This window comes from Lepidochelys kempii, chromosome 7 (assembly GCF_965140265.1).
Source record: "Lepidochelys kempii isolate rLepKem1 chromosome 7, rLepKem1.hap2, whole genome shotgun sequence".
In the NCBI taxonomy this organism is placed as follows: Eukaryota; Metazoa; Chordata; order Testudines; family Cheloniidae; genus Lepidochelys; species Lepidochelys kempii.
The window spans coordinates 27,783,259-27,798,796 of NC_133262.1; the positions used below are offsets into that span (position 1 = coordinate 27,783,259).

The 15,538-nt window shown below is 40.4% G+C and overlaps 1 protein-coding gene across 8 annotated transcripts in view; it reads right to left on the minus strand.

Moving 5' to 3' along the window:
• CACNA2D3 (calcium voltage-gated channel auxiliary subunit alpha2delta 3) overlaps positions 1–15,538 on the minus strand; it is a 735,544-nt gene that overhangs the window by 556,897 nt on the left and 163,109 nt on the right. For all 8 annotated transcript variants that reach the window (XR_012159822.1, XM_073351526.1, XM_073351529.1 and 5 more), the window contains one exon: positions 12,739–12,855. Coding sequence is in view for 7 of the 8 variants with exons in the window: in XM_073351526.1 (XP_073207627.1) it covers positions 12,739–12,855 (117 nt within the window). In the remaining variant the exon portion in view is untranslated. The remainder of the gene's footprint in view (positions 1–12,738; positions 12,856–15,538) is intronic.

Below are 15,538 nucleotides of genomic sequence, written 5' to 3' on the forward strand. Positions count from 1 at the left end.
GTAGTAAACTGCTGAATGCACCATACATGGTCAGTAAATTACTAGCCACCTTTTCATTTCCCCAATATGTCCTAATTTGCCAAATGTAAATAAAGGTCTAAACTCTTTTCAGAACAGAGATTTGTCACTTCTGTATGGGAGATTGGGCAAATTGTGAATAAAAATTCAATGATATCAAACCAACTAGGAACAATTAGAGTTAAAATACTAAATGTGCATACAAACATATTGCTGAAAACCTTTAATTTGTTGGCATTAATTAATACAATTATAGTCATCTCTCTTTTATTCATTATGTATTTATTCTGTCATTTGGAACTATTTATAGTGACATTAGGTTGATACACCATAATTTCCTTCCACCTCCAACCCATTTACGATTCTTTCCTCCAGCAGTTGTATTAATTTAATAGCATTATTTATTCATCTAATCTGATTAAAAATACTGTAATATATTTTAAAATAAGATCAAAATAGCACATGTTGCACTGTACCATTTTATCTTTGCTAATGATCCAAATGCAACACTACCTTATATAATGCATGCTGATGTTCACATTCCCCTGTTCTAATTCTGGAAGTGCAAATTACCTGAATTAGGGCATATAATTAATGCACTGATCATGTGTTTATTATACACATGGACATAGTGAGTTTGGTAAGGTGTAATTAATTTTCAGGTTCAGGGCATTCTTTTTGTATTGTAATTTTAGACAGATACGAAGCATGAATGATCATTTGCTTTTCTTCTCAAGGATACTGTTTCCAATCCAACCTTGACCAAAGAGACAGGCAATCATTTTAAACAGAATAAAAAATAGGGTGTAATAAAATACACACTGGGCATGGAAAACGTGATTAGAAGTGACATTTCATTTTGGACATGAGCTTAATCTTCCTCACTTCCCTCACAATACAAATTTTAAAAGATCTCATTTGTACAAAATAATTTAGTTTCAAAGAGTCTTTTGGAAGATTTCCCACTTCGTAGATTATGCACGGTAGTTTTAAGAAGTCCCAGCTGAAATGGACTCAAATGCTTATAATGTATGCACACACATCTGATAAAAAATTAAGTGGATGCAATATTCAATTGGTTATTTAATATAGAACTCTGTCTGCACTAGAGAAGGCTGACTGGCTGTTGGGATAAACCAGACCTTTTCCCACACACTGCCTTGTTACCTAGGCGGAAAGACTGGTGTCCTTACCTCACATTCCCCTTCAGTATTTCAGGAGGCAGACAGCTGGCTAGCTATCCCATCCTAGATGTAAGAGCGGTGACTGGTAGATTCACTTCCATCTCCAAATGCTCCTACCCATATAAGTCAAATACATATTCAATATGATAATATGAAGTATGTATAAAATCAAGCTTTTTAACTGCTTCCCAAGGTTAAGAACGCGTAGTGTACCCAATGTTCAAAATGGATTTATGTGATACTGAACATTCCAAAAAACACAACCACATCGTGCTAAAACCTTAAATTTGGTTTTGGTAAGAAAACTAACTATGTTAAAATAGCACCTTCTTACTCAACAGATCTAATCCTTACATATTCAGTCATATCTGCTTCAGCAACTAAAAATATTTTTTATTACTTTTTAGTCTACTTGCCACATAAAGCCAAGACTTCTGTTGAGAAAGGAGTTGGTATCACATCAACAAAATTGTTAACAAGATTTACAGTGCAGTAAATTCTGCCCTTGGCTATCTTTGTGCAAGCCTACCAAAGACAATGGGGATTCACAGACGTAAGTAAGGGGAGTAAATTCTGCCTTCATATACATCTGTGCAATTTACCCACAGATAAGGCTGGGATTTAGTCAGAGGTCATGGAATCTGTGACTTCCAAAGACCGCCGTGACTTCAGCCAGCACTAGCAGGGAGCTGTGGGGTACCCCCGCCGGCCCCAGGTGACAGGAGCCCCCTGCAATTCCCCACCACTCTGGATGGCAGGCTGACCCCCTGCCGCTCTGGGCAACAGGGGAGATCCTCGGACATTGCCAGCCGCCCTGGGCAGCAGGGGAGACTCCAGAGCTCCTGGCAGCTGCTGGTGGCAGGGGGAACCCCTGCAGCTCCAAGCCCCCACGGGAGGCAGGGAGGACCCCCACAGCTTAGAGCCGCCAGTGGAGGGGGACCCTGGAGCTCCGAGCTCCCCACAGGTGGTGCGGGCACCTGGAGCTCCCAGCCCAGGCGCAGCTGCCCAGGTTCCCCGTTTTGTCATGGATATTTTTAGTAAAAGTCAGGGACAGGTCACAGGCGTCCGTGAATTTTTCATTATTGCCCTTGTCCTGTCCGTACCTTTTACTAAAAATATCCGTGACAAAATCTTAGCCTTACCCATAGATCCTTTTCTACAATGGTCCGTGCAGCAGCAGGAAAGAACTCGGTTTGACTTTCAGAGCCCTGAGGGGCTCGAAGTTACATAAACCAACTTTTCCATTTACTTACAGAGCAAATTTGATCCTAACATCTTTAAGAAACAGCAGGCATTTTTACACAGCCACTTTTCAGAGTAGCATCACAATAAAAAAAATGAGTACTTGTGGCACCTTAGAGACTAACAAATTTATTTGAGCATAAGCTTTCATGAGCTACAGCCGAGAAAGTGAGCTGTAGCTCATGAAAGCTTATGCTCAAATAAATTTGTTAGTCTCTAAGGTGCCACAAGTACTCCTTTTCTTTTTGCGAATACAGACTAACACAGGTGCTACTCTGAAACCTGTCAATAAAAAATGGTGATCCTGATTAGACCTGGAAAAAATCCATCATACACAACAGCCAGAATTGTTATTTCAAAATGAAGAGCATCTATACCGACAGTGCAGAAAACAGAATGATTTGCAGAGAGGAGGTTAAAGCTCTTGTATATTATTTTTAAACATGTTCTTTTGGGCAACCTGGTGCATTTCAAAGACATTTGATTTGCTCATTTAAAAATTGCCATTGAGAGCCATGGGACAAAAGTAATCCCAGGCAGAGATGATTTTGCAGCACTCAGGGAGTGTAGAATTCGAGGCAAATCATCAACCCTAACCAATTTGAATGTTGCTGTAGCACTTAAGAGGGTTGACACAGCACTCCTCAATGGGATATATGTGATCAGAAATGCACTGCTAGACTCAGGAAACTGAACTGGCACTCAATTAGGTGTCCATAACAAGTTAATCTAGCAGCAAGAGAAAGAAACTGATCCTACTTCAAAATTACAGTCATACAACATCCACTCTGAAGAGATGTCTAAATTGCCCAGAGAAAGAAAAAGGACAAAAACAAAACAAATGAAAACCGCCAAGTAGAATTACTAATAAAAATGCAGACAACAAACAATTCCAGTCATGTATCTACAGAACCAAAAGTAAATTGACAGCTATTTTAAGACAAAACATCTTTCAGTCAAACTTAAAGAAATATATAACATCTGTCATGGAAATAATAAAATACCATCTAAATGAATTAAGTTAGTTAAATTCACCACCAAAAGTTGTATGGTGAGGGTTTTATTTTTTAGCAGTTTTCCTTTTTTTCATTTACCACATGCTTTTCTCTCCTACTATTCTCACATATTCTGTCCCTCTATCGCCATGCTATTCTTCCCTTTCATTTTTCCATCTCCCCTACAAATTCAGTATCTCCAAAATATTCTCTCCCTTACAGCTTCCTCACCACACTCCCCAAATCTGTTTTTACAATAGGCTCCCGTCTGCTCTCATCTCCAACCTTTAACTGGGTTCCACAGGCTCTCCATCTCCTCCCATGAGTGGATGTAACCATCCACTTCCACCTCAAGGTAGGATCATGTCCTCTTATCTCTCTTCAACTCCAATAGGTTCAGAGACAGATAGACACGCTAGGACAACTGGAGAGGTGCAACCTCTCTCACCCACAACCCTACTGCCACACATCTTTCACAAGCCTCCATCTCTAACAATCAATGAGGGGTGGGTTCTGAAAACTATTGCTGCTGAAGGTGAAAGTGGTGAGAAAGACAACCTCTAAAGTGCAACCCAGTAAATTAATAGAGCCGAGTTAATCTTGCAAAAGACACACAATGAATACATCAAAAATGAAATCTTCCTTGGATTTGTTGAGCTTTGTCTTAGTTTGCTTTCTGTGAATATTCTAGTGAACAAGTTCAGTGGCATTATTTAGAAACAGCAAACTTTAAGTGAATAATAGAAAATATTCATAGAACGCAAATTGACAGAGATAGCAGAAGGAAAATTGTAAATTCAAGCATGTACATAGGGGCCTGATCTAAAAGCTACCCTCATCCAATCAGGAAAAAGAAACCACATCTTATGTGTCCAATCAAAATTAAACACATTTATATTTAGAATGCTGAATATTCTCAAAATGCTTGCCAACAATTTACAGACCAAAAATTATTCAAATACTAAATACATTCAAGAAAATTGTAAGCTGCTTGGGGACAATATGTAAACAAAGGCTACACTCACTGAATAAATTATTCAGTGTGAATTATTTCCTGAGCTTTATCAAACAAATTGGCTCTGGGTGCACACTGTAAAATACAGCCTATGGGTAAAAACAGTTCCTTCAGTTATGAAATATTGCCCTAAGCTTTGGTCTATTTACCACAGTCTGTCTGTCCATCCGTCCATCCATCTATTCATCCATCCATCCATGTTCATTCTACATTCATCATCAAGATATTCAAGTCCCTGTTTTTAATAACCAGTTATAACTTGGGCACTATTTTACTCTTATTTTCTTTGGAGCAAGTCAATATTTGTATACTATATTCATATGCACCCACACACACACACCCCTCATATGCTATGTACATATAAAAACAAAATCATCCTAATAGTATCTCTTAGCAGTTTTGAAGATTGATGTAAAAATCTGTGGAAAAATCCACACTCTATTGTAAATGTTTATTAAATGCAAATGCTGATATTTTGCTCCTTGGAAAATGTGTCTATGCATGTGAAATTTCATGATAGAAAGCTTTAAAGTCCCAGGTTTCTCTAGATAAACCCCACTGGTTTACTGATGCGTGAATACACAAAAATTGAATTACTGTACAACAGCAATTACTTTTCACAGTACAACTATAATGGGAATCAGCTCTGCAATGAACACCACATAGCTCTACGAGGAAAAAAAACTTGATAAAAATTGTTTTATTTAACACATTTTCTTCTAGTCAAGGATATTTATTTTAAAGCAAAACATTCCTCAATATGACAGGTTTCAGAGTAACAGCCGTGTTAGTCTGTATTCGCAAAAAGAAAAGGAGTACTTGTGGCACCTTAGAGACTAACCAATTTGAGTATAAGCTTTCGTGAGCTACAGCTCACTTCATCGGATGTAGTGAGCTGTAGCTCACGAAAGCTTATGCTCAAATAAATTGGTTAGTCTCTAAGGTGCCACAAGTATTCCATTCCTCAATATGTTATTTCTCATCTTATCAATGTAAAGCAAGAATCATTTTGATAGGATTCTGTTTACTTACAGTGGAACTTTAATACTAATAAGCTATTTAATGATGTATCCCAAGTTTTAGTAAAAGATGGTGGAATGTTCCCTAACAATAAAGTTGACTTCACAGCACTTTATATACTACCCTTCACAAACTCTCTGTATCCTCTTTGGTTTGTTTATTTTCTACTTCCCATAACAGTGGTGGGCAACCTGCGGCCCATCAGGGTAATCTGCTAGCGGGCCACGAGACAGTTTGTTTACATTGACTGTCTGCAGGCATGGACGCCTGCAGTTCCCAGTGGCCACAGTTCGCCGTTCCCAGCCAATGGGAGCTGTGGTCCCAGCTCCGGGAGGGGGCTAAGACTGGGGCCACAGCTGGGCCGGGGCTGGGGACAGAGCTTCGGCCACGGGGCCAGCAGCTAGGTGGTGCTCCCTTCCTGCCCCGTGTGCGCTGGCACAGGCCCCAGTAGGGGGACGGGCCCCACAGTTTGGGGACTTCTGACAAACATTAAATTTGGCCAACTGGCTGCAATTTTACCATAACTTGATAAATCAATATAAGATAGCCTAACGGCAACCTAACATTGCAAGAATGGGAGTTCTTGGAGGAAGTGGGCTGGTTGTACCTGGTCAGCTGCTTGGAGTTTAACCATCAAAGGGGCCTAGGATTGAGGCATTTGCTGTCTCCCTCTGCATTGCTGCCAGCTTATAGCTTGCTACCCATATTCCCTCTCTTACAATTGAATTCAATTGTGTCTTGCAGCTGCAGCAGCAGCTACTGCTAAATTTTACTCTGGGGGAATTCTGTGCCACTGGACAATGCAGAATTTGTGCAGAAATTCATGTTATGTGCAGAATTACCTCCCACCATTGCCCCACCACAAAAATGGACTACATAGCTACTGGCTGCCACTAGGGGGTGCTGAACCCAGCAGATCCCAGCTTGCAAATAGAAGACACTGCCCTGGGGAGGAGGAGGAGGGAGCTGGAGCGTTCCCAACAGCTGCAGTTCCTGGCATGCCCAGAAGGAAAGAGGTGGCATGCAGTGCATACAAGCCTGGGACTCAGCATCAGGCTCTTTTCTAGTTTTACAACAGGCTATAGAAAAAGCACTACTGAAATCAGTACAAACTAAAATTTCATACAGACAAGGACTTGTTTATACTGCTCTATATACTATACACTGAAATGCAAGTACAGTATTTATATTCCAATGGATTTATTTTATAATTATATGGTAAAAAGGAGAAAGTCAGCCATTTTTCATTAATAGTGTGCTGTGACACTTCTGTATTTTGAGGTCTGATTTTGTAAGCAAGTAGCTTTTACGTGAAGTGAAACTTGGGGGTACCCAACACAAATCAGACTCCTGAAAGGGATACAGCAGTCTGGAAAGGCTGAGAACCACTGCACTAGAATGTGTTCTTCACTATTATAAAGACAATTAAAAATTAGCAGCATTGTATCAGTCCCACTTAGCATCACTTGAACTTCAGCATTGCACAACAATTTTTACAACAAAATTACTAAATCTTAACCCAACTATCAACTATTGCATTGATCATCTGGGATATATTAGTTAATGAGAACATCCTTAACTACAGCAACCATACATTAATGTTAACTAGATCTAGAATTATTTGTAAATGTTCAGCATAGTAAAGAAAGTTACCTATAAAACAGCACATCACCAAGTAGATGACAAAAGGTTTAGCGCTTTTGGTTTCCCATTTACTTTACACATCTGACAGCATGAAAATAGGACTTTCTGTGACAGGATAATTGCATACTGAAGAGTAATTCAAGTAGTGGATGAGTATGATAAAAATCACACTGAATCAACTAATCACTATGGAAAGTGATGAGAAAGAAAGAAAATCAAGCCAGAATATAAAAGGAGGGAAAATGTTCAACACTGATTAGTAGCTGAGAACAAGTTGATGCGTTTAAAAAAAATCTGAAGGACTTTACATTACTCTATTTCTGTATTTTCAAGTTTTATCCGGACCTATTTCCCACAGATTAAAGAGTCTACATTACTGGGGTTTTCTGAATGACGACTACCTCCGATCACTATTTCTGTTAAATGCTGAAAATATGCTGTCTGAAATAATTATTATGTGCCAGTCACTTGAAATACTATTTCAATCAAAATGTAGATTTTTGGCAGACAACTACTTGCAGTTCATTCAACCAGTACTTAGGACTGTATCAAATTGTGGTACCATTAGAGCAGCAACATTTTATGAATATTTGGATTTTGAACCCCGTTGATGGATGCCCCAATTACGTTGTATGGGGGGAATTCTGCAGTATTTCCATTATTTTGGAGTTTACCAGATTACGAGTGTTTGAGCTCTAGAAGTTAATTTAAATAATATTTTGGTTGCAATTTTGAAATTTAGGCTTTTGGAATGAACATTGAGCTTTGGCATAGGTCTGCTTGTGCCGGTTTCTTATTAATCTCAATAAATACCAGAATCCTGCAATATATACACACATTAAAAAAAATTATTCCAGGGCCAGTTAAATGCAGCATGCTTTTTGTCTCAAGTGGAAGCATAGAGAAGATGAGCTAACTGTAGATTTGCTGCACAAGATATAAGTTGTACAGAACGAGCATTGTATCACAGGATTTCAGAGCTTTTCAAGAAGTGCAACTGGCAAACTGCCGTCCTTCACATTATAAATGTATTATTATAACTTCAAACCATAGCACTCACTCATTAAGCCTCAGCAGGAATAAGCATTTTATTCATCCCTCTAACAATCACCTCAAAATATCCAAGGTGGCTACATGTTATGTAACTGTTTCCAGTAAAGCTATTATCTTGCTATCAGAACTAAGAAGATTTTCAATAATAAAACCACTTCCAAATTTGGTTTTGCAAACTTTTTTTTCTTACAAATTAAGGAAAACAAGACATACATATATCGGGAGCTCTGGGTTCTAGCCACCTTTTATTGCACCAAAGCCTCTTCTCACCATACCAGGGGTGGGCGAACTTTTTGGCCCGAGGGCCACATCTGGGTATGGAAATAGTATGGTGGGCCATGAATGCTCACGAAATTAGGGGTTGAGGTGCAGGGGGCGGGGTGAGGGATCTGGCTGGGGGGTTGGCGTGCAGGAGGGTTGTCCAGGCTGGGACCAAGGGGTTTGGAGGGAGGGAGAGGGATCAGGGCTGGGGCAGCAGGTCGGGGTGCAGGAGGGGGCCAGGGGTGCAGGCTCCAGGTGGCGCTTATCTCAAGCGGCTCCCAGAAACAGAGGAATGTCCCCCCTCCGGCTTCTACGCGGAGGCGCAGCCAGGCGGCTCTGTGCGCCACCCTCTCTGCAAGCGCCACCCCTGCAGCTCCCATGGGCCACAATTCCCAGCCAATGCAAGCTGCGGGGGGAGCATGCAGAGCCCCTTGGCTGCCCCTACGCGTAGGTGCCGAGGCGGGGGGGAGAACATGCCACTGCTTCTGGAAGCCATGCGGAGCAGGGCAAGCCCTGGATCCCACTCCCCAGCGGGAGCTCGAGGGCCAAATTAAAATGTCTGGAGGGCCGCAGCCCCCAGGCCATAGTTTGCCCACCCCTGCACCATACTGTATTCTGTTTGCCAGAAGCTGGGATTGGGTGATAGGGCATGAATCACTTGATGATAACCTGTCTGTTCATTCCCTCTGGGGCACCTGCCATTGGCCACTGTCAGAGAGGACAGGATACTGGGCTTGATGGACCTTTGGTCTGACCCAATGTGGCAGTTCTTATGTTCTTCTGCTTTAATGTCACAGAATTCTGGCGGACTGTTACTCAGAGCAAAGCATTATGGTCCATATAAAACATTATTTCTTAGATATCAAGACCATGTCTATAACAGGAGCCAAAACATTTCTAAACACCTGTCATAAATATAAAGGGAAGGGTAAACCCCTTTGAAATCCTTCCTGGCCAGGGGAAAGCTCCTCTCACCTGTAAAGGGTTAAGAAGCTAAAGGTAACCTCGCTGGCACCTGACCAAAATGACCAATGAGGAGACAAGATACTTTCAAAAGCTGGGAGGAGAGAGAGAAACAAAGGGTCTGTGTGTCTGTTTATATGCTGGTCTTTGTCGGGGATAGACCAGGAATGGAGTCTTAGAACTTTTAGTAAGTAATCTAGCTAGGTATGTGTTAGATTATGATTTCTTTAAATGGCTGAGAAAAGAATTGTGCTGAATAGAATAACTATTTCTGTCTGTGTATCTTTTTTGTAACTTAAGGTTTTGCCTAGAGGGGTTCTCTATGTTTTTGAATCTAATTACCCTGTAAGATATCTACCATCCTGATTTTACAGGGGGGATTTCTTCATTTCTATTTACTTCTATTTTTATTAAAAGTCTTCTTGTAAGAAACTGAATGCTTTTTCATTGTTCTCAGATCCAAGGGTTTGGGTCTGTGGTCACCTATGCAAATTGGTGAGGCTTTTTATCCAACATTTCCCAGGAAAGGGGGGGTGCAAGTGTTGGGAGGATTGTTCATTGTTCTTAAGATCCAAGGGTCTGGGTCTGTAGTCACCTAGGCAAATTGGTGAGGCTTTTTACCAAACCTTGTCCAGGAAGTGGGGTGCAAGGTTTTGGGAAAGTATTTTGGGGGGAAGGATGCATCCAAACAGCTCTTCCCCAGTAACCAGTATTAGCTTGGTGGTGGTAGCGGCCAGTCCAAGGACAACGGGTGGAATATTTTGTACCTTGGGGAAGTTTTGACCTAAGCTGGTAAAGATAAGCTTAGGAGGTTTTTCATGCAGGTCCCCACATCTGTACCCTAGAGTTCAGAGTGGGGGAGGAACCTTGACAACACCACATGAATTCAAATTAGAGAACATGCACTGCAGTGCTGAGACAGACACCAACTGCTCTTTCCTACTGACTCCCCATTCCTGTAAACAGACATGGTCTTTCATTACCCATAGTTTGCGACTCACTGTTAGCTACAAATGGCAGTGCTGCACTGAAGTGCTTTAGTGGAGCTCTCTTGATGCTTTTTTCCCCACATTTCCTGATCTCAAAGCAGTACTCCTTCTGCTAGGAAATAAGGAAACTGATCCCTTCACAGTCAATATTGTGCAACTCCCTGCAGAAGATGTTTAAGTGCAGTTCTGCTCTAAAAAGGGGCAGTAAAAATAGCATTGTATATATAATCTGTGTATATAATCTGTCAGAGCCTCCCTGTCAAGTGTGTTCAGTTTATAGGTTAATAGACATTTTATTTTACAGTCAACCCAGCAAACTCAACCTTTAATCTGGAAGTCTAGCAGAATTCTTTACTTTTTCTGATCATGCACAAGAAAAATAGTTCTGCAAGTCAAATTTTTACTTCAGTCACACCAGTGAAACCCCAGTGTCTTCAACTGCTGCTTTCAGTGACACTTCTGGAACCTCAGGACTTTCAGTGCATTGATGTGGACACAGCAGCAAAATGGAGGACAGACATGCACAGAATTTAGTGGCAGGCCACAACTTTTATTAAACTTTATCACAAAGGAGGGGAGCTATCCACCACCGATACTCTCCTATCCTAGCCATTTAATTGATTCCAGTGCAGGGGACCTTACCCATAAAGGGGGGTAGTTTCTCCTTAGCTTACCCACATGACTCAGCTCTCTGAGTCCTTGCACCCTCTGCCCCTGAAGGGGACAAAGGGTGCAGCAGGGCGAGGACCTCAGCCCGAGATGGCCACAAGGTCTCACCCTATCACATGAGCCCAAGGCCCATTACCAAAATTCCAGGTCTTTTACCTCTCTTAACCACAGAGGAAACTAGCCAAAGGGGGCACCAGCAACTACCTTGGTCACCCCCCAACACACAGACCCAATCACACCGCACACCTCCAGCTATCAATTCCTGCCCAATAGATGCCTCAGAACGGTTCTCAAACTTCATTGCTCCATTATGCCCTTCTGACAACAAAAATTACTACATGACCTCAGGCAGGAAGGCAGAACCTGAGCCCCACCGCCCCCAGGCTTCAGTCTCACGCTGGCCTTGGCAACCCCATTAAAATGGAGTCCTCACCCACTCTGGGGTCCCGACTCACAGTTTGAGAGTGACTGAGTGTTCTCCTAGGTCAGCACCTCCATTTAACAAATGTACACCATCAACTCTGAAAACTTCTGGCTGATTGTAACAGATGTTCCTGTGCTGTATCACTGAACCCCCTATGTCCAGGAATATCTTGGTAACCTGTCTATTCACTTTCACCCATCTTCTTTTATATCCTGAGGAGGACGAGGATTGCTGCTGCAATCTGGTGAGTAACCCTGCTGGAACAGAGCCAAAAGAGGTTCCGCATGGCCCAGGCACTGGGCTAAATCCTGGGAGCTGGGAAATGCTAGCCAATCGGCACCCCTCTCCCCCAGCCAGCCAATGAGTGCTAGAGACTCCCAGAGGAGGAGCTACCTTTTGTCCCTTGGTGAGTGTCTCCATCCCTTGCCTCTGGTACTGTCCCCCTTTCACCGCCAGCCCCATCAATTTCCCCTACCCATTTATGCAGGTGGGTGGCATTTTGCTCATATATAAATGAATGGAAGTTAACAAACAATTGTTGATGATACCAAAGAAGAAACAGAATACAGCTCACCCTCTCAGGTGTGTGGGTTGTGCAAAGCTAAAAGGAATCAAAAGTGGTAAAAACATTTATTTTTGTCACTAAAATCAGCATATATGACTCTGAACACACAAAAAGTGCCACTCCGCCCTTTATAAACATTGCTGTGGAGAGGAGTTTCAGCAATGAGAGGCAAGCAGAAAATTATGTACAATAGACACATTTGCCAGCCTTTGTTACACATTTACCACAGATTGGGGGTGGGGAGGAGGGCAATCAGAATGTTTCAGATTGTTCAATCAAGGGAGATTAGACTAGGCAGATCCCTTCAAATATTTTTATTGTTCTACAGGGTACTGCAATTAATTCTGGTTTGGTTGGTATAAATTTTAACACAGATATATATATATACACACACACACCATCATTTTATCAACAAATATGACACTTCAAGAATATTTGTAATGAACTGGTACTTCCAAGCTTGCCACATATACAAAGCTTTTACTTGATCATAGGTAAATGCTCTGCCAAATTTTTCTTACTGATGGTATAATCAACTTTCATCTACTTCTGAGAGCTGGACCTTAAAAGCACTTCTGAAGTCTTCCAGTACTTTCTACATCTTCACCTTCAATTCCCATGGATGCAACATTCTAAGCTACTGACACATTTTGTACAACTGCACAAAATATTAAAGCAAAATGATCTACTACTTACCCGTACAGCTTCAGACTTTTTATGAAACATTTCTTCCATACTTTTTGCTAGCTTTTTCACAAGCTGAAGGCCATCAATTTCTTCTACTGAAACATCCTTCTCATATTCTTTGTATTTCTGCAAGAAAGTAGAATTTTAAAGGAAATTACTTGAAACTCTGACAACTTGTAACTCGATGCATACTCCGTTTTCTCTGGCTTCTGTACATTTCCTTGGTATTCAGTTGGGTACTGGAGGGCTACTTAACGCAAAAACACTTTTACTGTTAGATCCAGAATGCCAATAGTGAAAAATAGAATAAAATGTATTAATCCCTTCCACTGTGGGGAAAGGAACCAAAACAAAGCCACATCTGCTCAAACATACATAACAGCAAACAGTATAAACAAAAAGACCTTATTTTAAACTGGTGATATGTCCATAGTCCCCTCTAGTTTTAGGTCCCCAGAGCTAGCCTCCTTCAACAAAGATCAAACAGAACTTGAATAAAATAGCTCTTCTTGGGCCCTGATTCAGAAAACCATGTAAGCATGTGCTTAACTTCATATACATGCATATGGCTACCACTAAACAGCAAAGTGCCCTTTCACAGGAACAAATGAGGATGAATCCTACTTTGTGGTCTCTTCTCTTTTCAATGCACATATATGCACAAGTAACTCTTGGTATCATGAATAAGAATTAGACAGGTATGGAGAGAAATACATCCCAAAAGCAGGTCAGCCATTCATTTCTAGCCACCTTTTGTTCTTTTATGCATGTCAACATTTTGAATTTTATTTCTGTATTGGTGTTTACAATAAAACAACTGTATTTTCTTTGGGATCAGTCCTGAAGATAGTAGTGTATTCCCTCCCACCATGAATAATCCCATTATGGTCAATACACTCAACCATAAAGGTTTTCATAATCAGGCTATGGTTTTGTAATCTGACTCTCTCTTTTAGGGCTTACTCTTGCTGGCTATGAATGAAGTAATTGGCAAAACTCCCATTATGGCAAGGGGAATACTGTAGTATGTAATTAGGGATGAAACCATCCAATTTAATATCATGAATTATATCCTTTTCATATTATTAATTATATTGAATTATCCATAGCTTCATCAGGAACAGAAGTGTATTAATAATCATTTAATAATAAATTAATATTAGATGCCTCCACGAACAGATAAGTAATGTGAGGTTCCTGCTCTGAAGAGTTTACCATCAAAGTTCATTTAAGATACAAGGAGGATGCATAAGAGTTACAGTAATAAGATACACAACTATTTATCAAAGATATGCAAACATCATGGTGGGACACTTTAAAAAATAAATACTAATGAGAAATAGGTTTATATATGAGAAATATATAAATACTTATTGTTGAATACATTACTGTTTTAATGCTAGATTATACGATAGAGACAAATATGAAACAAAGTCTCTCCTCTGAGGAGCTCACATTCAAAGTGAAGAAAGGCAATATTATTTGGTTTGTGGTTATGTTCCACTACATATTAGTGGGGGTTTTTTAAATCTCTACACTATGCTATACTCCATCCACCATTCTTAAGCTCAGGCACTGCCAGTAAGATTTTTCAAAATTAGCAAATTAATGCCCTCATCCGGCAAACACTTAAGCATGTGCACAACTTTACTTACATGAATAGTCCCATTTGACAGGCACACGCACACTCACAGGAAGCAAATTCTTCCAGGAAATCTCATTGTAAGAGTTATGCTCACTGGTTCAGGAAATCGAAGTACTATCATGTGACTAAAAGCTACGCATTGCAGCTCAAATTTGATATTTTCAATTTTGACCACCAACCCATAAAAAGTACAATAGATATGGCACGTGCTTCTTGAAAAGCTGATTAAGCATTCACTTAAGAGCTTTGCTGAAGTCCCACTGACTTAAATAGACACTTAAATGCTTTGCAGAATGAAGGCCTTAACCAGATGTTTAAATATTTTCAGTATTGCACTCCCCAGTTACTGCATCATAAGATGACAATCCTCTAAGATAGAGTATCTTCTTAAAGACAATGCACTCACCACAGCTCAACATGGCATCCAACATCCTTGTCCAGCTGGCCAGAAGCAAAAGGTTATTGCCCTTTTAAGGATTTCATCCTACAGTCATAGTACAGGGGGAAAGATTACAGGGAGCAGGAAAGAGCTGGGAGGAGGGCAGGGAGCATTACCCTGCCTGCTGACCAAGAGAGACGGGGGTATTTATACCCTAGGAAGCACCAGAGAAGCCCTCTTTTCTCTGGATCAGGCTGGCATACTGAGACATACTGAGCTACTGTATGCTACAGAATTCTAAATATTTCCATAGTAACCTCATGGAAAAGAGACAAACTAAAACAAATAATGTACATATTGTAACTTGTCCCAGATGCAAATAAGTTTGACTTTGTTTTATACTAAAGGTGAGTAAACAGTTAATTTGTTACAAAAATATTTGACAAGTGTTTGCCTCCTTCTACTTATGGAATGCTACAAACAAAACAAGATTTTCTTGAATTTATTCAGCTTAATCCTATTTATTCAGTTTTTTTATTTATTTTATTTTTGGTGATTTTCCTCTTATTCTATAACTAGATCAAAATTCAAAAACCCAAATTGAAGCTTTTTAATCAGTTTCACTAGTCACATAAAAGTGACATGAAAATTGTTTTCATTCCCTAATTCAGTCAATTAGCATAACACTTTAAAATCAAGTTTCTTGGAATTTGGTTTCTGAGACCATTTGAGTTTATGAGCCCAAAATATCATTGTGTGACCATTCATGCTAGGAAAGGTGAACT